The sequence below is a fragment of the Meriones unguiculatus genome, chromosome 14 (genome assembly GCF_030254825.1).
Source record: "Meriones unguiculatus strain TT.TT164.6M chromosome 14, Bangor_MerUng_6.1, whole genome shotgun sequence".
Classification (NCBI taxonomy): Eukaryota; Metazoa; Chordata; class Mammalia; order Rodentia; family Muridae; genus Meriones; species Meriones unguiculatus.
Genome location: NC_083361.1, coordinates 78,536,369 through 78,562,037, shown reverse-complemented (window position 1 = coordinate 78,562,037; position 25,669 = coordinate 78,536,369). Strand labels below are relative to the sequence as shown.

Below are 25,669 nucleotides of genomic sequence, written 5' to 3'. Positions count from 1 at the left end.
CTTGTCCATCCGCGGCGGCAGCCCTCACCCGCCCCCACGCCCTCGGCGTCCGTCTGAGGGTGCAGCCGCCCCCTCCCTCGCCTCGCGCCTTCCGGGCTCCCCCCGCACCTCGCCGAGGTGCACCAACCGGGGAAGAAGGTCCCTCGGAACCCACATCCACCCACCCGGGGCCCGACCCAGACGGTCGCTTTCCGGGATGCGCGGCACGCCCCGTGGAGCCTTTTCTGATTGGCTCCCGGGAAGCTCCGTCAAGACGTACTTCCGGCGGAAGGGGACGCGGGAGATTCGATTGCTGGCGTTTGGCGAGCGGCGGCGTCCTCTCAGGGTTGCCCCGGCTTGTCCCGGGCCCTGGCCTCAGGTGAGCTGCTGAAGAAACGTTTTCTCGGGGGGTCGCAGGCCCCTAGGTCGAGAGACCCCCTAAGCCATGCGCTCCACGTGGATTTACTTCAGGACCCACCGCCGTAAAGGGCGGATGCGAGGTTGGAGGGGAAAGTCCCTATTCCTTAGCGAATGTTTATCAACACTTACTGTTGCTGCTGAGCCCCAGAGCCCAGAGAGGAAACGGCTCGACTCTGGCCTGGGAAATGTAAAAATATGTCAGCTGGCTACTGTGCTGAGTAATGCTAGGTGCTGTCAGAGTTTTCTTTTCTAGTTACTTTGATTTCCCAGAGGAGGGATTTTACTGAATAATGCGCGCAATCCAGAAACTGAAAGTTTTCTAGACTCCTTGATCCCTCGAATCCACATTCGAAATCCGTGTCCTGCTCTCCACTGCACACTGCGGCCACCGTAATCTATCCTGTGACTTTCACAGCTGTGAGAATAACCTTTCAGCGTTCCCCCCTGCTTATCCATTCTCCGTATGACCAGGCAGATAGGTGAAAATTTTGGCCAAGGTACTCCGCATTTAAATTGTTTTCGCTGTTCCTTTTTGTCCCGATGGTTTAAGTCCAAAATCCTTTACTTATGTTAGAGGCTCTTTGCCTTCTCTACCTTTACAAATTCAGCCTAGACCTTGCCATACTGACACACACACCTCTCAGTGTGGGAGATCAAACCTACGAGATCCACAGACTGTTCTTGTCATACTTAATTTTTCCCAACCCCACTGTAATTTTGTGTTCCTCAACCTCCCAAACTTGTTTTTATTCCATCCACACCACCCCAGGCTAGTTCTGACTCGTTTGTTATTTCTTAATTTACAAAGCCTTTTCTTTTCTTTTTCTTTTTTTTTTTTTTTTTTTGAGTTAGGGTAACATGGTTTTATAACCAAGGCTAGCCTTCAACTCCTGATCATCCAGCCTCTGTGTCCCAAGTGCTAGATTTATAGGTATGTGACTCCAAGCCTGGCTTCCAAAGCCTTTTTTTGTTTTCTTTTCTTTTTTGGAGACAGGGTTTCTCTGTGTAGCTTGGCTGTCCCCTGGGACTTACTTTGTAGTCTAGGCTGGCCTCTCGAACTCAGAGTTATTCCTCTGCCTCCCTGAGTGCTGGGATTAAAGGCGTGCACCACCACGCCCAGCTCCAAAGCCTTTTTAAAAGCTTCTTGGATCTTAAGCATTTTCTGACCTTTCAAAACCAGATCACAGAGCACTCTGTAGTTTTTTTTATCCATTCTTCAGATACATTTGTAAGTGCCTCCCATTATGTCAAGAACAGCCAGGTGTTGAATGACGTCAATTAATGAGAGAAATTGCCATCGTGAGGGTACATTCATATTTTGGATAGAGTTAACAAACAGCAAAATTGAGTGTGGTGACCTACATTCTAGCACTCTGGAGGCCGAGTCATGAGAATCTCTAGTTTGAAGCCAGCCTGCCCTACAAAGAGAGTTAAGGGCTACAGCAGAAAATCATGTCTATAAAAAGGGGTTAGATAAACATGGGTTTGGAAAGTCCTATCTAAAGAAATTGGTATTAAGTTGGTGAACATGACATAGCTTGTAAAGGGAGGAGTCTTGGTCATCTAGATATAATAGCTTTGGTTTTTTTGAGACAGAGTCTCATTATGTATCCTTGGCTGGCCTGTTACTTCCTATGTAGGCCAGGATAGCCTCAAACTCACAGAGATTAATTACGCTGCCTCTGCCTCCTAAGTGTGTGATTAAAGGCATAAACCACCACATCCAGCTTTGGGTTGTTTTGTTTTGTTTTTTTGCGGGGGTTGGGGAAGAACTTGAAGTTGGATGGGTAAGAAGGTAGGAGAAGGGAGAGAATATCAAAATATATGGTATGAGATTCTAAAAGAATAAATATTAGAAAAAAAATATGCCAGGCAGGAGGCAGAGGAAGGCACATCTTTGTGAGTTCAAGGCCAGCTAGTAAGTTAAGATAGCCAGAACTACATAGAGAGACCCTATCTCAAAAACAAAAAAATAAAATAAAAATGGTAGCAATTATGTGTCATGTGAAGGGAGGGAGGGAGGAGTCTTAGGTCTCTGGCTGTATGACTAGTTAGAAGAATTACTAGTTACTAAAATTGAGAAGATTTTGTGGCAAGAAAGACTGAAAATGATTCAATTTTTGTTACTTATTAAATTTTGACTTTGTGAGACTTCCAAATAAAATTGGCTCTTGGGTAAGAAGTTGCATTATAGAACCCTTTTCATTGTTTTATTGATAAACATTGATGAATAAAACACATTATCTGCCTAGACTACAAATAACTTCTTGTTCTTTAAACAGGACTTCTTTGAAGTCCTATTTTATTTTGTTTCGTTCTACCTCAGATGCTCACTTCTCATTCCTTGTTAAACTATTCCAGAAATGCTACCAAAAATAGAAAAGCAGTGTTGTATATCCTGGTTAATGTTTTAACAGTAGTTTTCAGCAATATTTCACCTTGTGCTCTAAATTTTTTTTTTCTGTCTTTTGTGCATATCCACCAACAGCTTGGGGAGCTCCCTTCTTCCTTAGGGACCTCCATCAACTAAAACTGATCCTTGACTTTGCCTCAGAAAAGAACTTTAGATTGAGCAAAGTTGGTGAGTTTAGTAAATATTTAGACAGTCATTTAGAAAACAGACAGAACTACAGTCCTAAGACATGGTATGGCCTTCACAAGATGCTAAAGTGTGTTCACAGTGTCTTGCTATATATGATCCTGTAGCTAATTTACATTCCTCCAAGAAAGTAATTTACAAGACTTTTGTAATTGCAATTGTAAGATGGTCTTATGAGGTGCATGCCTAGGTTTAGCGATGAAGAATATGATTGTGTTAAAACTCAAAAATCCTAGCTAGAGATAAGTAAGTCTTGAGAACATATATTTACATATGCATCTGTCTTATCAGTTGCATTGGAGTTTCTGGACTGATATTCAAACTACAAGTCGAGAAGATGAAGGACTTCTTTCTCTTCTCATATTCTCACAATTTCCTCTTTTTATCCTGCCTCCCATTGACAGACCTATCTCCAGAGTGAAGAGGATACTCTACATATTGATTCACTCCATAGCCCTTCTTTAAGTACCTTTTTGTTTATAACTTATCTTAACATGTATTTACACCTCTCTCCACACATGCAGAGAGGGAGAGTGCATGCTTGTCACAATTCTTTTTTTTTTTTTTATGATAAATTAGTGAAGCATCTTTGGTTATGGAGTATCTATAGTTCCTCCATATAGCTTTAAGACAGCATACCAGAGCCGTGCTTCTTGGGCACTGAACTGACCTGGACAATCTCTAGAAAACAAAGGAGGGGAGCAATTACTTCTCAAAGTGCAATAACACTTGGACTTTTCTCCGTTCCTCCCAATCTTATTTCTATTTTTATGTATATAAGATTATTAGGAGCTGATGTTTTCCCTGTTATTGCTAAGTTTCCTACCTAGTGTTTTTATTACTGTTTTTCTTATAAAAACTATACATGCCAGGCATGGTGGCACATGCCTTTAATCCCAGCACTTGGGAGTCAAAGGCAGGTGTATCTCTGTGAGTTCAAGGCCAGGACTACACAGAGAAACCCTGTCTCAAAAAAGAACAACAAAAAAAGCTATACGTTTAGGAGAGAAATGGCTTACCCTGCTGCTATTATAGGGAACTTGGGCTCAATTTTCAGTACCCACCCCCAGTGGCTCACAACCACCTACCGTATCACTGGCTCCGAGAGATCCGTGGGCACATGCATACCGGTGCATATACACATAGAGACAAACACATATATATATATTGTTTTGGGTTCATGAATAGCTGCATACTGACCACTCAGACACCAAACTCAGATTGATAGAAGTTTATCTAACACTAAACAAAAACTGCAGTCAGGGCCATAATCTGCACTTGAGAGCCTGACTATGATGCTGGTTTGCTTCTAAGGCGGGTTTTTTTTTTTTTTTTATACAAAAAACCATAACCAGGTAGCAAGTAGGTAGCTGGGTGTAGGAAGCAAGGGGAGGGCAGCATTACATCATTTTGACTAACTAAACAATCAATTTTGTTCCAAGTATGTTGTGGTTTTATTTATTTATTTATTTATTTATTTATTTATTTATTCTAAGCAGCAAATATTGAACTATTGAGTTGTATCCTGGTCTCGGGCATGTAGACCTGAGAACAAGACTATATCTGGTGTTAACAGAGGAACTACAGTTATGCTAAGAACTAAAGTAGGTCTCAACAGAGAGACTATAGAGTTTAAGCAGGTTACAACAAATAAAAATAAATATTTCCCCCAATATATAAATTTAGAAATCTTTTAAATATATAAAACTTTTGAGTAATTTGTTTGTTTTTGTTTTTTGAGACAGGGTTTTTCTGTGTTATAACCCCCCTGTCTTGGAACTTGCTTTGTAGTCCATGCTGGCCTAGAACTCAGAAATCTGTCTGCCTCTGTCTCCCTGAGTGCTGAGATTAAAGGTAAAGGTGTCCACTAGCGCGCCCAGCTCAGAAAATACTTTTGATAAACAAAAATTATCCTACCTCTATCTCTCTCCTCATTCTACCCCTCCTTCAAGCAAAAAGCTGATCAACCCCCTTACGTTTTCTCATTGTATTATATGTATTTCACGTACATAATTTGTGACAGTAACAGAATTTTGTTTTGTTTATCTTCATCATTTTTTGTCATCTCTTAATAGTAGAACATAAATCTAGTGACTTGAAAAGAACTGGGTCTTTTTATCCCTAATTTGTGTACAGCAACAATTGGCATTTAGGAACTATGCAATGTATTAAGGTAAGTAAATGTATTGAACTATTAAGTTAGAACATGTTTTGTTGACTGATGGAGCTTAAAAAAAGTAATACTATGCCATCATCTTTCCCAACATAATAGAATCAAAAATTACAAGGCAAACCAAATATGAAGTTGTTCTGGGATCTATGTTTTCTTTTTTTTTTTAATTATTATTATTATTAGTTACATTTTATTAACTGTATCCCAGCTGTATCCCACTCCCTTATTCCCTCCCAATCCCACCCTCCCTCCCTCAGCTCCTCCCTGCCCCTTTCCAAGTCCACGGATTGGGGAGGACTTCCTCCCCTTTCGTCTGGCCCTGTCTTATCAGATATCTTCAGGACTGGCTGCAAAGTCCTCCTCTGTGGCATAGCAGGACTGCTCCTCCCTTGGGTGGGGAGGTCAAAGAGCCTGCCATTGAGTTCCTGTCAGAAATAGTCCCTGTTCCCCTTACTATGAGGATCTATGTTTTCTTAATTTTAGTACTTATTCAGTCCTGGTGCTTCAAACACGCATTCACCGTAATCCATGTCAAACAACAGAGATATAAGAGAGACGACATTTATCATGAAGGAAACAGGTTATGAAAACAAAGAGAAAAACAAACTCTTCTGTGCTTAAAAGGACCTTACTGATTATTCGTTAGATGAATGAAGTGTCTTTCTACCATTTGGGCTTGCCAGATAAAAAACAGCAGTTAAAAATATGAACTGACCTCTTCCATTTCAATTCTTAAATATACCTGTAAGTAATGGGAGGAGGGGAAGTTGTTTGTTTTTAACATATATATTTGATCCACTAGAGGGCAGTAAACACTTAAATAAAAGGCAGCAACCTTTTAAAAATGTAGCAGTCCATGATTGCATAATTTAAAAATCAGTTCCAAATGTCATGCTTACATTAAGTTTTTCTTGTATTGGTGAGTCACATTATCTAGACAGGCCTGTTGGCACAGATCAGTAATCCCACTTACTTGGAGGCTGATTCAGGAGGATCACAAATTTTAGCCCAGTGTTAGGACACATGAGACCCTCTATCAAAAAGAAGTTGAAAAAGTAGCTTGATGGTCAAGTGTTTGCCTAGTACATAAGAAGTCTAGGGTTCAATCCTCTAGTACTTGAGGAAAAAAAAATATATATATATGTACCCACAATACAGCATAGTGTCTATGTTACCTTACAGATCAATCCATCTAGAGTTTCTATGTAGTAAAATTAATACTTTTTTGAAAAGGGAAAGAAAAAGGTTTATGTGGCTCACAGGTTACAGTTCATCACAGAGGGAGGCCAAGGCAGGAGCCTAGAGGCAGGAACTGAAACAGACCATGGAGAAACACTGCTTACTATTTGCTTGTTATTTGGCTCTCAGGCCCACATTCAACTACTCTTTTCCTTTTTTTTTTTTTTTTTTTTTTTTTTTGTGAGGGGGCCATTATATGTGTATTCTTTTCTTTCCTTCGGTTTGTGGAAACAGGGTTTTCTGTATCCCTGCCTGTCCTGGAACTCTGTAGACCATGCTGTCCTCAGATGTACAGAGGTCCACTTTCCACTGCCTCCCAAGTGCTCTGTTTAAAAGTGTGCATCAGCACTGCCTGGTGCTTAGCTACTTAAACAGCACAGGCCTGCCTGCCAAGGTTGGTGCCACCCATACTGCGTAAAGAATATTTTTGAATGTCCACATGGAATGTAGAATTACTTGTCAGGCCTCCTAAAGATTGGTTCACAATATGGTCCCAGTTTTAAAACCAGAGGGCTAGGGAGATAGCTTAGTGAGTATCAGTGCTTGTTGTGCAAGGTTGAGGACCTAAGTGCAGATCTCTAACACCTTTGTAAAATCTGGGCATGGTTGTAGGCATGTGTGTAGCCCTAGTGCTAAGATTGGCAGTTCTTGAGCTATACAATAGAAATATAAAGAGATAATCCTTCCAAGATCTTACTGTGGTTCTAAAGTGATATATGGAACTGGCTACTGTTAGGATCTGGATGGTAAAGACCCAGATTCAAGTAGTATGTAAAAGCAAAGAGCTTTTATTTGTGCAGAAATATAGCATGTGGGGTCATCACCTTTACAACATGGCAGTGACCCCAGGGGAGATTGAAGGCCCCTTTTTAAGTTAGAAAGGGGAATTCCTGCTGTGGCTGTGCGACCTCAATTGGGATTGGCTGGTGCCTGTTGAGGCTACGTGAGTTTATGTATTTTTTTATTTATTACAATTTATTCACTTTGTCTCCCAGCTGCAGCCCCACCTCCATCCCTTCCTAACCCCGCCCGCCCTCATCTCCTCCATGCCCCTCCCCCAGTCTACTGATAGGGGAGGACCTCCCCCCCCTTTCATCTGACCCTAGCATATTAGGTCTCATCAGGACTGTCTTTCATAGTCTTCCTTTGTGGTTTGGTAAGGCAGCGCCCCCCTTAGGGGGGAGGTGATCAAAGAGCCAGTCACTGTTCCCCTTAGTTAGGAGTCCGCCTGGAGACTGAGCTGCCACAGGCTACCTCTGTGCAGGCTGTCTAGGTTATCTCCATGCATGGTCCTTAGTTGGAGTATCAGTCTCAGAAAAGACCCCCTTGGCCCAGATTTTTTTTTTTTCTCTGTTGTTTCCTTGTGGAGCTCCAGACCCTTCCAGGTCTTTCTATCTCCACCTTCTTTCATAATTCCCTGTACTCTGCCTCAAAGTTTGGCTGTGAGTCTCAGCTTCTGCTTTAATACCCTGCTGGGTAGAGTCTTAGAGTCTTTCAGAGGCACTCTGTGGTAAGTATCTGTCTTGTTCCTTGTTTTCACCTTCTTCCAGTGTCTCTCTCATTTGCCTTTCTGAGTAAAGATTGAGCATTTTACCCAGGGTCCTCATTCTTGCTTAGCTTCTTCAGGTGTACAGATTTTAATATGATTATTCTATATGTCTAATATCCACTTACAAGTGGTATATACTGTGTGTGTCTTTCTGCTTCTGGGATAGCTCACTCAGGATGATCTTTTCTAGTTCCCACCATTTGCTTGCAAATTTCATGATTTCCTTGTTTTTAATTGCTGAGTAGTATTCCATTGTGTAAATGTACCACAATTTCTGTATCCATTCCTCAAATAATTGAGGGACATCTGGGTTGTTTCCAGATTTTGGCTATTATGAATACAACTGCTACGAAAATGTTTGAGCAAATTTCCTTGTTGTATACTTGAGCATCTTTTGAATATATGCCTAGGAGTGGTATGGCTGGATCTTGAAGAAGCACCATTCCTATTGTCTGAGAAAGTGCCATATTGATTTCCAAAGTGGTTGTACAAGTTTACATTCCCACCAGCAATGAGGAGGGTTCCCCTTTCTCCACAACCTCTCCAGCATCTGTTGTCAGTTGAGTTTTTGATTTTAGCCATTCTGGTGGGTGTAAGGTGAAATCTCAGGGTTGTTTTGATTTGCATTTCCCTGATGGCTAATGACGTTGAGCGTTTCTTTAAATGTTTCTCTGCCATTTGATATTCCTCTATTGAGAATTCTCTGTTTAGCTCTGTACCCCGTTTTTTAATTGGATTACTTGATTTGTTGGTGTTTAACTTCTTAAGTTCTTTATATATTCTGGATAGTAGCTCTTTGTCAGATATATGGTTGGTGAAGATCCTTTCCCAGTCTGTAGGCTTTCGTTTTGTTCTGAGGACAGTGTCCTTTGCTTTACAGAAGCTTTTCAGTTTTATGAGGTCCCATTTATTGATTGTTGCTCTTAAGAGCCTGTGCTGTTGGTGTTCTCTTCAGGAAGTTGTCTCCTGTGCCAATTAGTTCTAGGCTCTTCCCCACTTGTTCTTCTAACCAATTTAGTGTGTCTGGTTTTATGTTGAGGTCTTTGATCCACTTGAACTTTAGTTTTGTGCAGGGTGACAAATATGGATCTACTTGCATTTTTCTACATGTAGATATCCAATTAGACCAGCACCATTTGTTGAAGATGCTATCTTTTTTCCATTGTATGGTTTTGGCATCATTGTCAGAAATCACGTGTCCACAAGTGTGTGGGTTTATTTCTGGGTCTTCTATTCCATTGATCCACCAGCCTGTTTCAAACCGGTAGTTATGCAGCCTTATCTTCCCCAGGCCAGCTGTTAGCTGTTTCTAATTGGTTGCCTTTTCCGGGGTGTGTGTGTGTTTCCCCTGTAACTCTTAGGCCTGTTTTGTCTAGCAAGAAAATGAAGCCTCTCATGGAGTTGAGCAGGCTTATTTAGCCAGGGTCTCTCATTACTTTCCTGTGATGGAGTAAGTGGTAAGTAAGACAAGTAGGGTCACTTGGCTTAGGCATGCTTCCTGGAGAAGACCTGAAGAATAATCTTATAGAATAAGCATTAGCCTAGGAAGTAAAATAACTTTGAAAGAAAGGAATAAATGGAAAGCAGCAAAGAAATGTGAAACATTCAGTAAGACAGGAGGCAAGAAACAATACCTTTCTGTGTTCTTTTAAAATTACTTTCCCATAAATACCAAGGAAAGGCAATACAGTAAGAATAGGGGGCTGGAGAGGTGGCAAAATACCAGTGCACTAAAAATTAATTTAAAAAAACCATTTCCAAGTGGCAAGTAAATCAAGGACTATCTGCATGAGTTTGATAAAACATTGTAACCTAATTATGTATACCTAAAAGGGTCTCAGAACAAGCATAACACTCTATTTCAGAATTTAAATAAATGGTCTATATATTTAACTGTGTCTGCAGAGTTTTATTTTTTAGGTCTGGTGGGGAAAATCACAGACTGAGAGCATGCACAGGGCCTGCACCATGAATTCAAGACCAGCCTGAACAAAATAGAGAGAACTCTCAAAACCACAGGGAGGAGGAAGAAAGAAGTTGGTTCATGGACTATCTTACCTATTAAAACTGTAAACACAACTTCTATCTTTTGTATTAAAAAAAATGTGAACCAGCTAAGTGATGTCTCCCTGAATTACTAGAAGAGACTACTTATTCAGAAGTTCTTCAATTTTTCTTTTAATTCTTTTAATAATTAAATAGCAAAAAAAAAAAAGGTAGTTTTTCAGTATAGCCTCACAGGGTTTGGGATGTAACAATAGGGCACTTGATTACCATGTATGTCTCCTCAGATTTAATCCCCCAGTACAAAAGAAAAAGAAAGAAAAAAGCCAGTATACTGAAACTTACTCTCTTTACTTTGATAATGAAACAAAAGATAATAATGACTGATTAGTCTTCATAAGAATGATGTTCATGTGTGAGTTAACATTTGCATTGATGATCGTTATGCTTGTTTTCTTTTGTAGAACAAAGTGTAGACACATGAACAAAAGACGGAAATTCCTTTTTGCCTCTGTACTTGCTCTCCAGAATTCAAGTTTTATATATCCATCATGTCAAAGGTGCTTCTCTCGGGTAGTCCTTGACTCCAAAAGGTAAGAATATGAGGGGAAATATAGTGTAGATAACTTTCTGACTTGGGGGCAAATGCACACTAAATTCACTATACCAGAACACCAGAGGCTTTCATGAATTCTCAGGGTTTGTTCTGCTGATAATTCTACCATAGGACTGAGTAGTAATCCAGTTTCTAGGGGGAGTTTGTTTTTTCGTGGTCCTCAGTTTTTTTTTTTTTTTTTAATATATGTAAGTAAACTTATTAGCTGGCCCTGTGCTTAATATTACTTATATAAAATGCCTGGACCCCAACGTGTTTTAGATTTTAGAACTTTGGAGATTTAAGACTGTTTGCATAGACTTTGTTGGTTGAGTATCCTTGAGCTAAACCTGAAATACATATGCTCCAAGATGGATGTAAGTTTGTTAGTGATTGGGTCTCTGCAGCCCAGACTGGTCTGGAATTCAGAGTTTTGGCATGGTAACCCTGGTTTCCAAGTCTACAACTTTTTAAGTCATGTCAGTACTCAGAAACTTTTACAAGTACTCTGAAGTTTAGAATTTCAGGTCAAATATGCTCAAATTCTAGTAATCTATAATAGGTATTCTCCACTGATGAAATGAGCCAATTCAAGCCAAATTAAAATATAAAGGCAAGTTTATTGAGGGCAGCTTTCAGGCCAGTTCACCAGTCCCAAGGAAAGGGGCCAGGGAAGTCACCATTCAGAGGGAGATAAGAGGAGGAGGGCAGGGAGAGAAGAGACAGAAAAACAAAATGGCTGGGTTATATAGTGAAGAGCCTCTTGGGGAGAGGTATGCCAGCCATGCGCTGTAACAGGTAGGGACTGAGGGATGCTGGGAGAAACCAGAGGCCACTTTTATATGTTAAATAGGCACCTCAGCCAATTGTCCTGGGTCTGAGACCTAATCATCTATTGTTCAACAACTACAATGTTTGGCTACATCTGAATATCATGATACCACTGTTGCCATGTATAGTTGAGTGCCCAAGATATACCACCGATTTGTAGAGTAGTAGTGAAAAGTTAGGATTGGAGTTATTTGGCAACTTTGTGTATACGTAAGATAAAGATGTTACTAGGGCTGGAGAGATGGCTCAGAGGTTAAGAACACTCCTGAGTTCAATTCCCAGCAACCACTTGGTAGCTCACAACCATCTGTAGTGAGATCTGGTGCACAGGCACACACACACAGGAAGAACTCTGTATAAATAATAAATAAATAAATAGATAAATCTTTAAGAAAAGGGATGTTGCTAATGCCTAGTAGTATGTAAATAGAAGTAGTAAGCTAATAACTATTATTAGTCACTTCTCAAGTTAGAATTGAATAACATGGGGCAAGAGATATAGATTCTGTGATTCGAATTACTTATTTGTAAAGTGGAATAACTATAGAGATAATGCACAGAAATCTTGTACAATGCATGACATATATGAGGATTTCTAAAATGGCACCTATTTTTACGAAAAATCTTTTACAAGTATACTTTTCCTATTGAGTGTATGCAGTGGTAGTTAACAACATTATTTGTGAAGCCAGAATATCTGAGTTTAATATTACCCCAGCCGTTTTTTTTGTTATTGTTGTTGTTGTTTTTTATGGCAGGAGATTGAGACAAGGTCTCACTTTCTAACCCAGGTTGGCTTGAAACTCACTGAATATCACAAACTAACCTCAGACTTGTAGCAGTCCTTCTGTCTAAGCATCCCAGGTGGGGAGATTATAAACATTAACCACCATATCATCCCCAACCCTCTCAGTTATATAGCTGTGTGGTCTTGCATAAATCACTATGTAACTTGGGCCTAAAACTGGAGAAAAACATCTACCTCTTAGAATTTTTATTTGGATAGGGTTAGTTAATATACATAACATACTTAGAACATTTGCATAATATATAATCATTACCATAGATGTAAAATATTTTAAAGATTTGTGATCTTTTCCAAAAAAGATAGAATGTATCGCTAAATAAGCAGCTGGCTTTGAACTTGTGATCCTCTTGCCTCTGCTTTCCAAAATCTAGGACCACGAACCTACATCACCAAACCCAAATAGACAAAGGATTATCTTGATGATTTCTCACAAAAGTCTGGGTTGGATAATAATACCACTGTTAGCTCTTTAGACTAACATTACTAATATATATGATTTGTATTTATTTCATGCTAGCCATGATACTAGGAGCTTTGCAGACATTGTACCCCTTTAATAGAAGAGATTTTTATGAAATGGGTGCTATTGTTGATAACCAAATTTGGAGATAAGTGAAGTGATTTGCCCCAGTCACACACCCATCTAGTTAGAGGCATAAACATTCAAGGCTAAACAATGCCACTGTGGTCTACATTCATGCTCACCATGTTGCCTCTGAACTGACAGTGCAGTTTACATTCAGATTCCTACTTAAGATCTCCTAGGAAAAGAGCTCTGGCTGAATTGTTTAGATGCGTAAAGCACATGGTGCTTACCTGTGGAAAGTTACCCACCGGAAGGTAACCTGTGCCTAATCATATTATACTGACAATTCCTTAAAGCTGAAGTATGGTGCTTAACCTTTTCTGTTTTCGCTTCTGCTTTCCTTTCCTTTTTTCTTACTAGAAATCTGCCAACACAGAAAACTGAAAATCTTTCATGACCCACTTCTTTAGCCACTAAGTTTATGATGAGTTCCCCCACCTTAGCCTTTGCAAATCCTATTTCACCCCCCAAATCCTTAGCAATGACAGCCAAAGTAGATGTTTTGTATCTTGTAGAGACAGCTTCTTTTTTAACCTCCCAGATTAAGGAGCAGAGATATTTAAAGTATATCTGAAGGCTAAGACAATGACTCAGTGAAGTGTTTGCTGTGAAAGCATGAGGACCAGAGTTCAGAACCCCACACAGTGATTTTTATAAAGCAGTTTTATGCCTATAGTACCAGTCCGGATGTTTTTTATAAAGCAGTTTTATGCCTGTAGCACCAAGCAGGATGTCTGGAGCTTGTTGGCAGGTAGTATTGCTGATCAGTGAGTTCCAGATTCAATGAAAGACTTTTATCTCAAACCAAAATAAGGCGTTCCTTTTCGAGGTCTGGTTTGCAGTGGCTGTAAACAGCAACGACCTTGGGGTATATGCTACCTGTTGCCTATGTGAGTTTACCTAAAGGACCTTGAAAGCACTGGTAGTCATGTCTCTTATCTTAATACTGTCTCAGTCTAGCCTCCAGACAGGTATGTTGGGTGCCTTGAGGAAGCCGCAGGCCACAGTGGCTAGGGTTTACACCACCAGGTCATCCTGTACATCCACACCAAGCTGCAGAATAAGGAACATGTGATTGAGGCCCTGAATGAAACTAAGATCAAGTTCCCTGGCCACCAAAAGATCCACATCTCAAAGAAGTGGGGCTTCACCAAATTTAATGCAAATGAGTTTGAAGGCATGGTAGCTGAGAAGAAGCTCATCCTGATTGCTCTAGGGTCAGATATATCTCTGGTGTGGTCCACTGGACAAGTGACAGGCCCTGCACTTCCAAGGACTTAAGTTAGGGAGCAGTAGAGGAAGATAGCCAGCATCAACCTCTAGCATACACAAACACACAAACTATGTTTTTCAGAGTCTTATGACATCATGGAAGCACTTCTGGAGAGAGAGTAATATATCTCTAAGTGTAAATATCTCTAAATGTAATAGTAGGTAGTTCTCTGAAGACCTTACCTTAGTTTCAGCATTCTCATTCCTATATTAGGACTCTAAGTTAGATTTCAGTTGGAAGAGTTCCTTAATAAAGCAAAAAGACATTGATATAGAAGTTAATTAACTCCTTTATATAAGGACTTTACTACCAAGTGTGTTCGTGCACTCTCAGCATAACATGTATATTGTGCCAAAAAATATAAATAAGCTTTATCCCTATAGGCTGCTTATACTATATATGATAAATATCCCCAATATTTATCATGTCTGATAAATATCAGACATGAAAATTATCTCCTGAGTAACTTAATAGGACAAATAAGTAGTTCCTTTAGTCTAAAGATCTGTCTCACACACATATGTTTCTTTGCCTGACTGAAACTGAGAATCATGGCTTGATGTAAGGCGCTGTTATTCCTGGGGAGACCTCAACGAATGTCTACTCACCCCATATAGGGAACTGACAACAGACCAAAGTTAAGGACACCACCAAAGTCCAGCTTGGTGAGCCAATGAGTTTTCCTGGGGTACCTAGAGGAACATGGGTGAGGCTGCTCATGATAGCTGGAAACCAGGAGCATACTGCACAACCTGCAGGTGGTTCAATAGATTGGAGAGTGTCTTTTCCAGGTAGATCAGTTTGTCTGAGAGTCTTCCATACAGCTCAGCCTACCTGAGAATATCTCTAAAATTTAAATCAGGGGTCTTTGCTTTGAATGTATTATCTGTGCCCTGGCTTTTCCATCAGTTTCACATGGGAGCTTATTAGAAATACAGAATTTTGAGTCTTGTCCCAGACTTGTGGAATCAGAAGTTTAATTTTAACAGGATCCTTAGGATTTGGTATACTATTAAAGTTTGAGAGGTGCTAATCTGTATTATATCACATTAACACTTATTTCAATTGAACTTTTTTCCTAAAAGATTAAGAACTATATATTTGTCTTATACATGTATATGTAATGTAGTATATACATCCAGTAAAACAAATAGGCCTGGGTTTTGTCAAGCTATTATTGCTCTGCTATTTGTTTTCTGTGCTATGCTTTGCTATGCTAGCATGTTTTCTTTCATAGTTATGATAAGAAAATTAAGAACTTCAGGATAGGAAACCAAAGGTTCAGATTTGAATCAAAATTCACTGCCACCTCTAAGTATGCATGTGGGTTTCCCTAGTAAGGGGAATAGGGACTGTCTCTTACATGAACTCAGTGGCTGGTTCTTTGAACTCCCCCCCACCCACCCACCCCACCCCACCCCCCCCACCCACCCCACCCCCCCCCACCCCACCCACCCCACCCCCACACACACACGAGGGAGGAGCAGCCTTGCTAAGACCTGATAGACTAGGGGCAGATGGAAGGGGAAGAGGACCTCACCTATCAGTGGACTTAGAGAGTGGCAGGGAGGATGAAGGAGGGAGAGAGGGGTTGGGAGATAGTGAGAGAGTGGGCTAAAGCTGGGATACAAAGTAAATAAATTGTAATTAATGTAAAAATTAAAAATTTAATTAAAAAGACCAGTAAGACAACAAATTTTATTTACTGACTACTAACATGAATTACATAATTATCCTAAAGTTTGTAGAATTCCACATTACATTTTTAAATGAGTTCCATAGGTACATCACCTAAACAGGAGTTGAAACAAATAAACAGTATATTATAGCAAAAATAACCTTAAATTTGTATCAGCATACAAAAATCTATACCAATGTAAAATATTTGGATTTTTGATGCTCTTTAGTTTAAAAATAGATTTAACAATAAACTGTTTTATCCTATTAAAAAAAAAATTCACTGCCACCTTGGGCAAAAATTCAAACCAATTTCCCCATTTATAAGAAGATAAACATAGAATGAAATCATGTATGTGAGAAACTTTTCATAAATGCAATAATTCATGCATATTAGTTATTTTATTTTATTTATTTTTTTGAATTTTTTTTTCTTTTTTTTTTTTTAAATTGTGTGGGGGTTTTTTGTTTTTTTTTTCAATGCAGTTTATTCAGGAACCTTGAACAATCCTCGGACCCTGGGGAAAGCCAGCCCACAGCTTAAATAGCCTCTGGGTAGCCAACCCAGGCGTGCCACGTGTGCAATGCAGATAGGTCCACATACATGGTAGCAAGCCAGATCCTCAGCCTTAGCCAAATGTGGAATTGTTCATGACAGAGAGCACTCACCATCGGGAAGGTGGAAGGCGGAAACCAGCTCCATCTTTAAGGCATAGCATTCCGCAGCTCTCTACAGTTCCCCCTTTTTGTTTTAGACGCATCAGGCAAGAGTAGAGGTCTGATCTCTGATATTAGAAATAAATTGGGACTTTGTACCGATGTTCATTTAGGTGTCATCCACCCAAAGAGCATCAGACCCGTCCGATACCTTTTTCTCAGAGGCGGGACCTGGGGCATCAACCCGCATGCAATCAGACATGCTCTTCTCTGGGTTGAAAGCTGCTGACCCTGAGTGCAGTGCTTAGCCTCGCATCCTGAGCGTATCATTTTAGCTTTTTATGGTATCCAAACATGCTTGGGGAGAATGTCCTGCTTCAATGGCTGTAAAGGCCTGAATGATCATGGCTGCATCACACTGTTGTGAGACTCTAATCTTGCATATATACCACAGGCAAACCAAGGAGACCAACACCAGAAGGCCTGCTAACGCTCCCATGCCCGCCCATTCCTTCAGATGATTTATGGCTGCAGCAATCCATGTTGATAATCCTGTGGCTAGTCCTGCGTCCACTCTGGTAGAATTTACTGTGACAATAGCCACTCTCAGCTGCTCCATCGTAGTATCGAATTCTCCAGTCCAATTACCTAAAATATAGCTCGACAATTGTTTAGACAGATTTGCAGCACAGGAAAAATTCTCATGTTGTATGCTAGTAACACAAAGTCCAGCATACTTTCATTGACAGCCAGGTTGAGCGATTTGCCATAGGGTATCAATTTGCTCCTGCAAGAGGTCAATCCTCTAATTGACCACCATCAAGCTTCCTTTTAGTTGAGCATTAATTCCTTTATGTACAACTAAGGCATGAGCTACATTGGCTAAATGATTATTCAGGGTTTGAGCAGTCTGCCCAGTATGACTCATGGCTAATGCCCTGGTGGTAGCTCCAACAGCTGCCAATGAGATGGTAGTAACAATGGTGGCTGTAGTTCCAAGATCCCTTTTCTGTCTGAAGAGAGTCATAGCGTGAGGGGCATCAATGGGCACAGGCACCCAGTGAGGCATGCGAGTAACCAGGGCATACCTAAATTTACTAGCATTCCAGCATTGGGCAAAAAAGCAAGTATCATTACCACAATTACTTGGCTCTATTACCACTATTGGCAAGTATCATTACCACTATTACTGGCTAATAATGAATAAGAATGGGGGATATAGACAAACAGGTGTGGGCTTATAGGAAATATTATGAGAAGCCTTAACCCCTCGTTGGAACATCCTGCGTCAGTTCTAGAACTAGCAGTGGTGGTGTCCGAGGTCTGAGTAGGTTCAGGAGATCATTGCCCCCAAGGGCGAGACGTGCTCCATGCCAATTGACTAACTCCATGTTTTCCTCCAATTTTGAAAGTCATTTAAGGTTCTTAAATTATTTTTTCCCTTTTTTTTTTAAATTTTTCATCAATTACACTTTATTCATTCTGCATCCCCCCATAAGCCCCTCCCTCCTCCCCTCCCAATCCCACCCTCCCTCCTCCCTCTGCTTGCATGCCACTCCCCAAGTCCACTAATAGGGGAGGTTCTCCTCTCCTTTCTGATCTTAGTCTGTCAGTTCACATCAAAAGTGGCTGTATTGTCCTCTACTATGGCCTGGTAAGGCTGCTCCCCCTCAGAGGGAGGTGATCAAAGAGCAGGCCAATCAGATTATGTCAGAGGCAGTCCCTCTTCCCATTACTATGTAACCCAATTGGACTCTGAACTGCCCTGGGCTACATTTGTGCAGGGGTTCTGGGTTATCTCCATGAATAGTCCTTGGTTGGAGTATGAGTCTCTTGGAAGTTCCCTGTGTTCAAATTTTCTTGTTCTGTTGCTCTCCTTGTGGAGACCCTGTCCTCTCCAGCTCTTACTATTTCCCAGTTCTTACCTAAAATTCCGTTCACCTGCCCAACAGTTGCCCATCCGGCTCAGCATCTGCTTTGATAGTCTGAAGGGCAGAGGCTTTCAGAGGCCCTCTGTGGTAGGTTCCTAGGTTGTTTCCTGTTTTCTTCTTCTTCTGATGTCCATCCTCTTTGCCTTTCCGGATGGGGATTGGACATTTTAGTTAGGGTCCTCTCTCTTGCTTAGTTTCTTTAGATGCACAGGTTTTAGTGGGTTTGTCCTATTTTTTTCTTATCAGTTACATTTTATTAACTCTGTATCCCAGCCATGTCCCGATCCCTCATTCCCTCCCAGCCCCTCCCTCCCTCCCTCATTTCCACCGTGCCCCTTTCCAAGTCCACTGATGGGGGGACCTCCTCCCCATTCATCTGATTCTGTTTTAGCAGGTATCTTCAGGACTGGCTGCAAAGCCCTCCTCTGTGGCCTAACAGGACTGCGCCTGCCTTGGGGGGTGGGGAGGCCAAAGAGCCAGTCATTGAGTTCCTGTTAGAAATAGTCCTTGTTCCCTTCACTTTGGGAAACCAATTGGTTACTGAGCTACCACAGGCTACATCTGAGCGGAGGTTCTAGGTTATATCCATACATGGTCCTTGGTTGAATGTCAGTCTCAGAAAAGACCCTGTGCCCAGATATATTTGGTCCTTGTGGAGCTCCTATCCTTTCCGTATCAGACTAACTCCCCTTCTTTCTTATGATTCCCTGTACTCTGCCAAAGGTTTGGTCATGAGTCTTTGCTTTGAAAACACTACTAGTTAGAGTCTTTCAGATGCGCTCAGTAGACTCCTGTCATATGTTCAATGCACATCCCATCTGTCTTTCTAAACGAGGATTGATCATCTTACCCCATGTCCGCTCTCTTAATTTTGTAAGAATTTTATATTATACATGAATGCGTTGTTACTTTAAAATTCTTAAAAATTATGTGTATTTCAAACAATTCACTTGATACCTTGACAATAATAAAAATGGGTTTATATTCTAATGAGTCAGTTTACTTTATTCTATGGACATCATATAGCACAGACTATAGAAGTTTTAAATATTATTATACGGATTCATGCAGATTCATTTCAGAGTTAAAAAAATAATTACCACAGATCTATATAGTGTTGAATTATTTCATGACAGTGTTAGAATTATTTCAAGAGCTAAGGAGTATAGACTAATACCTATAATAATAATAGCTCCTGGCAGCAATCAAATTATTAGGCCATCATTAACATTGGTTTCTCTTTCTGGTTTGCCACTCTTTAAGCCAAAATATTAACATGGAAAAATAAAGTCCTTGTTATTTTACAGTGTTTTAAAGGGTCAGTTTTGCAGACCATAAAAAATAAAGATGGCAATTATAAAATAATTCAGACTAGAGAAGGAAAATACCACCTGGGCCTATACCTCAGAGATGAAGAATTTGCCTAGCATAAACATGGCCAGGATATTCTTGAGGAAGATACAAATAAGTAGAAGTTATAATAATCACTGCATTAAGAAGCAGACTAATATATTAGTTTGATGAGAGTTATACCAAAGTATTCATTAAATTTGTCTTGTTCTGTCTTTCCTCTGTGTTGGATTTTACAGACAAGGTCCTTACGATTTCAGGCATCTAGTAACTATCCCAAGACTAAGCAGTATATGGCACGAGATCTACACTGGATGTGTATTTCTAACTACCCTTTGGCTATAATTGTAAACTCTCTTGTAAACAAGTTAAGTTGAATACCTTTGCTATCTAGTTTTTATAATCCAATATTCTTAACATATCCTGATGAATTAAATAAAATAAATTTTAGGGGTTGGAGAGGTCATAACTCTGTCCCCAATGCATCCAATACTTCTCTCAGAGGGCACCTGAATCACATGCCCATGTACAGGTACAGACACATACACGGTGAAGAGTAAATCTTTTAAAAACTAATAATTTTCAGGTTGTTAAGAAAATTACAAATACAAGTAAATTATTGGTGTATGACTATTTCAAGACTATTTTTTTGGTTACACTGTTCCCATCTTTTTTTTTTTTCTTTTTTTAGCAGTTTGTTAATATGTTTCTTTCAGTTTGATACTACTTAAATCTATAAAGAAGCTTATCAGACTAGGTATAGTACATGACTGTAGTCCCATCCTCCTGGAGGGAGGTGTAAAGGACCTCAAGAGTGCAAAGCCGACCCTACTACTTAACACTGGGGGCCAGTTATGTCACACAACACTCTGTCTCAGGAGGGAGACAAAAAGGTTGTTGATCATAAAGAGTTTAAGAAGAATTTAATTTACCAGGAATGTTTGTATACTACTATCCTAAATTTGGACAACTCTCTGCTTTCTCTCCAACTTCTCTAGGTTTACTTGTCCCAAGTGTGGCTCTACTGGTGAAGCTAAAAGTGCCAGTTACAGATACAAACTTTGCATAAAAGTGGCAGAGTCCAACAAATTATTTGTCATTACTGTATTTGGGAGCTGCTTAGATACATTTTTTGGACTTACTGCCAATGATTTACACAGGTAAGAATCACTAAAGCATTCTTTTACCTGACTGCTCTTCTAGCATGCTAATAGAATTTGAAAATACATGTATTGAAGGTATTTGGCATTACTTCTCTATTTCAGTCTATCAGTTTCCTTAAAAGATAGCTACTGAAAAAGGAAAATGTCTCAAAAATACAAAATCATGTTTTAAGCTATTCTGTAATTAAAATATAAAACATAATCCAGGTTAGTCACTCAGTTTGCAGATTCATACCCTTGAGTTTGACCTAATAAGACACAGCCTTGAGACTTTAGGGATCCATATAAGTAAAGTATTGTCTCATTGTCAACCTTGTTCCCTCTTCACCCCATCATTTTCAGAAGACACTTGCTCATATCGTTGAACCTTAGGGCACACTCATGTGAAGGAAAGGAACACTAGAAGGACCACATCTAGAACTGCAAGGAAAGAGAAAAGACCCCTACTACCACTGCAGCTTTTACTTTCCTTGGTACTTTGTGGGCTCTGAAGATTAAGCATCTACTTTTTCCCCCCTTACAGAGCTAAAGATTGAACTAAGGGCAAACTTTGCAGATACTAGTCTACCACTCAGCTTCTTTCCCAGACATTGCAGGCATCTGCTCATATTTGAGAAGTTGGGCTTGGGTACTTTACATCTTCCTTTTGTGTTGCAGGAACCTAGTAGGAACAAAATGCCAAGGTGATATTTTTCTTTTCCTCTATATGTAACTGACAAGGTTCATGCCACATTTTAAAATAATTGTGTTTTCTAGTTTTTACTACAAGGTAAAAATTTCAAAGTTCATCACTTTATTTTCTTTCAAGGTACCTTGAGGATTCTAGTAAAATCCCAGAAACCCTGAACAGTGCTAGAACTCAGAGCTTATTGACCACTGCAGTAGAAAATTGTTTTGTTGGACAAAGCTTTGTGTTTGGAGTGACGGTAATTAAAGCCTCTTTCTTTTGAATGTCCTCTTGAAATTCCCATTGTAATGAAATGATTTTAATTTCCCAAGCTGTTTTTAGAAGTTACATAGATTTTAAAACCTGTTAAAGCACTTGAACCTATAAAAATAGCTCTGTTTAAACATTGTAGGTTACAACTCCCTATTTCAAAAGACAAAGAAGCCCAATTCAATGTTTTCAGAGCTTTAAGAGGGGGGGAACTTATTATGAACTGGAAAAAGTATTAGATATTTGGTTTTGAAAGGTTATTTTTCTTTTACTCTAAGTTCTGTACAAATTTCATAGTAAATATCTGTGTCTTCTATAAAAGGAGAGAAACAACCTTAAAGGTAAATATCTGAATATTCATTAAAAATATATTAAAGCCTGTTACGGTGGTACACACCTTTAATCCCAGTACTCGAGAGGCAGTTAGATGGATCTGTGAGTTCAAAGCCAGCCTGGTCTATATAGCAAGTTCCATGTTTACATAAGACCCTGTCTCAAAACGAATAGATTAAAAAGAATGTTCTTTAAATATCATAACAGTAGAAACTCTTAAAATACACTGACTCTAAAGGAGTAGTAATGAACTAAAACTAATCTAAACTAAAAAGAACATGTGGAAATTTGATTACAGTCTTAACAGATGTAGTATAGAGAATATAGCACTATCAAATGAGCACTACGGAAAACCCAAGGACAGGGATAAATCAAGAGCTAAAAAACTGTATTTTGTTAAAATACTTAATAATTTAGTTTTTCTATTCTTTCTTTTACAAACATACTAGTACCATTTATAGAATAGCTACTGTTTGCTAAGTATTGTACAATTGTGTTATAGTTAATCAATAATCTTTTTTTCATAAATGAGAAAAATAAGGCACAGAGGAGTTAAATAACTTATCTAGGACCCCAACCAGCAGCCAAGTAGCTGCTGAAACAAGGATTTGAAGATAAGCCTGTGCCTAAGTCCATAGTCTTTGATATGTGCTATTCGTTCAGTAATATTAAAGGATTGGAGTTAAAGGGGTTATTATCATCTCTCCCTTAACCTTTAATTTCTGTGTCCTCCTCAAGACAAGAAAAACCTATTTAAATTCATTTACTTTTTTTATAGAATTTTGGAGATGTATGTGAACATGACTCAGATTCTAATAACTATTTGCAACCGTGCTGCAAGCACAAAGAAGACAGGACACTAGTGGCTTCCCAGATTGTTCATCCTGTCCCACATGTTGCAGGCTTTACTGTCATTGACTACTTAAACCATCTTTTGCACAGTTTCAATTTCAAGAAACATCACTGTGGCTCTCAGGAACATAGCAGCCACTCATTCACTTTAGATCACTCAGACAGTGATCTTAGCAGTATACAGGGCCCTGGGGAAACATCCTGTTTTCTGGAGTCCTGTAGCAGAGATGATTTTTTCAGATGCTGGCAGCCATCTCTTGAACTGACTTCTACTGATTCACAACTAACAGCTAATGATGATGTTCCAACTTCAGAACAAATCATGGCCAATGGTACTCCTAACCAAAACAGACAACACATCTCCTTTCCAGAGGTCACTGGTTCTAAGAACTGCCAGGATCCCCTTCAGAGTTCATGGAGCCTTGTTTCTTCTATGGACAAGAATAACACAACAGGAAAGTTGAATGAAGAATTTGGTTTACAAGCTAATCATCTGAGTCCAGTTTACAGCAGTTGTCATGAAACTAGACTGTCTGACTCTGATTTATTCGTTTCGCAAATGCAAGAACCCTTTGAGAAAGATAATGCAGAATGCAGTAAAGAAGAAAAAAATGATTATTCCCAATATGATCTCCCATGTTACCAACACTGTGAAGTAAATACTGCCACTGTCCTTCAGGACAGATATGAATTTTCATTGTCATCACTCAAACCTGAAGAAACAGTGATTGCTTCCCAGAACTGTGACTCCTTGATATGGGATGATCTGCCATTCTCTGAAAGCCTGAACAAGTTTCTAGCAGTTGTTGAAAGTGAGATTGCTGTAAATGAGACAGGCACTAAGGATAGAAAACAGGGTATAGATGACATTGATAAATTTCACACAAACTACAGTAGGTTATCAGTGACTCCGAGGAGAAATGCGAGAGCTTTAAATACACTACCATTAGGCTTAAAATCATCACAAACAATGATGAATGAAAACTCTAGGAAAGAGACCTTGTTTTCTAACTGTGAGTCTAATCAAAGTCCTCAAATTCAAAAAGAATCAAAACCAGACCTGACAACAGAGGCTGTTGTCAAAGGCAGTAATAGAAATGATACCTCCCAGTATTTCTTACCAAATACTTGCTTATCAGCTCTGTTTACGTCTTCAAAAGGTATAGAGGTTACCCAAAAGAAGACTACTGGGATCTTACAACAAAGGAATGAAATCTCACTCAGGCCCAGTACCTCAACAAGTAACTGTTCTTATCTCAGTAACAAATGTTTTAATGGATGTGGAAAAAAATCGTATTCAGGAACAAAAGAAAAATTGACAAACTTGTATTCTAAGAAATACAGAAATGTTTCTGATCTTCACAAATTAGAAAATACACAGTATCATAGATTGTCAGAGAACCAAGATGACACTTTTACAGTATGCCGGAAACTCACATATCCCTTAGAAATCCTTTGCAGTAGTCCGAGAAGTACAAATACATCGAAAGAAATCGCTTGCAGGCCTACCAATAATAACTTAACACAGAGTTATTCCTTTGATCAGGAAGGTAGCTACAATGCTTCTGCTGATCTTTTTGAAGATAAGAACACTGGAACAGAACTGACCAAACTGTCACAGGATGTTTTGTTACGGTTGGAAGCATCTTGCACAGAAAATTATCCTATAAATGAGAACTGCAGTCGGCCTTCACAAAAACTACCCTTGCAAAGTATATCAGCATCGACATTTTCAAGAGCAAGGTCTCAGTCAGACTCAGAATGTGATTTTGAAGAAAGCCAAGACTTTGTTCCATGTTCACAGTCAACTCCAGTTGCAGGCTTCCACCAAAGATTTCAAGGCTTAAGGGGAACTTTCAAAATGTTGCCTTCCTTATATTCAAATCTTAATGCTAACTATAAAGCCACAAAAGTTTCTCCTGAAAATGGCAAACATCAAGCCAGCCCAGCCTGCCCAAAGAATGTAAAAACACCTAGCCAGAAATCCAAAAGACCCGTTGTATCTAGTTTAACACAACCAGAAACTTTCAACCACTGCCCTACTGTTGAGTGCCTTGAAAATGATGTGGACGATTGGATCCCACCTACTACTAAAAAAATATTTCTTTCAGATATTCTTGGATTCAAAGTCACAGGTTTAAGAAAATGCCTTGCTGTCCATTATTCTCCTGACCAAAAAGAATTACCAAGGAAGAAACTGATAAAAGTCACACATAAAACCAACATGTTTAATTAAGAAGTTAAAGAATATATTTACAGCAACAGTTGAAAAAACAGGTGCCTTAAGTGTAACGCTAAATGATCAGGCTGAAAACAGGAAAAGTCCATTTTGTGGTGGTTTTTTTAGAAGTAAAATGTTGCCTTCCATTTTCAGAATACTGCCGCTTTCAGTGTCTAAAACAAAAAGCAGTTGGTCATCAAAATTAAAGTCATGAAATTCTAAGTAAAGGCAAAGCTGTTTGGAAATTTTTATTTTCACTGACACAGGAAGCAATCTTCATATTTTGAACATGCACCTACAGAAAATTATAACTAGAGAATATACTGAACTGAGTGCTGTTGGATCTTTCAAGGTTTCACCGTGGCGTTTTTCTCCAGAAAACTATAATTTAAATAACTGAGCACTTTATCTTACATTGATTGTATTAATCTGTTGATTTTGTATTTAAAAGTATTTGTTAAACTATAGACATCCAGAAATAAAGTCTTTACA

At 39.4% G+C, this 25,669-nt stretch overlaps 1 protein-coding gene across 1 annotated transcript; it reads left to right on the top strand.

Moving 5' to 3' along the window:
• The first annotated feature begins 165 nt into the window (after nt 1–165).
• On the top strand, nt 166–25,669 carry Ddias (DNA damage induced apoptosis suppressor). Its single transcript, XM_021658068.2, has 5 exons — nt 166–358; nt 10,428–10,556; nt 20,670–20,831; nt 21,643–21,760; nt 22,883–25,669. The coding sequence occupies exons 2-5, from the start codon at nt 10,444–10,446 to the stop codon at nt 25,190–25,192; spliced, it is 2,703 nt and encodes a 900-aa protein (XP_021513743.1). The 5' UTR covers nt 166–358; nt 10,428–10,443; the 3' UTR covers nt 25,193–25,669.

Bases quoted from the DNA above. Each gene is read 5' to 3' on its own strand.
- Ddias (XM_021658068.2), top strand. From the start codon at position 10,444: ATGAACAAAAGACGGAAATTCCTTTTTGCCTCTGTACTTGCTCTCCAG. The intron at 10,557-20,669 runs GTAAGAATATGA...CAACTTCTCTAG, and splicing joins GTAGTCCTTGACTCCAAAAG to GTTTACTTGTCCCAAGTGTG. The intron at 21,761-22,882 runs GTAATTAAAGCC...CTTTTTTTATAG, and splicing joins GCTTTGTGTTTGGAGTGACG to AATTTTGGAGATGTATGTGA.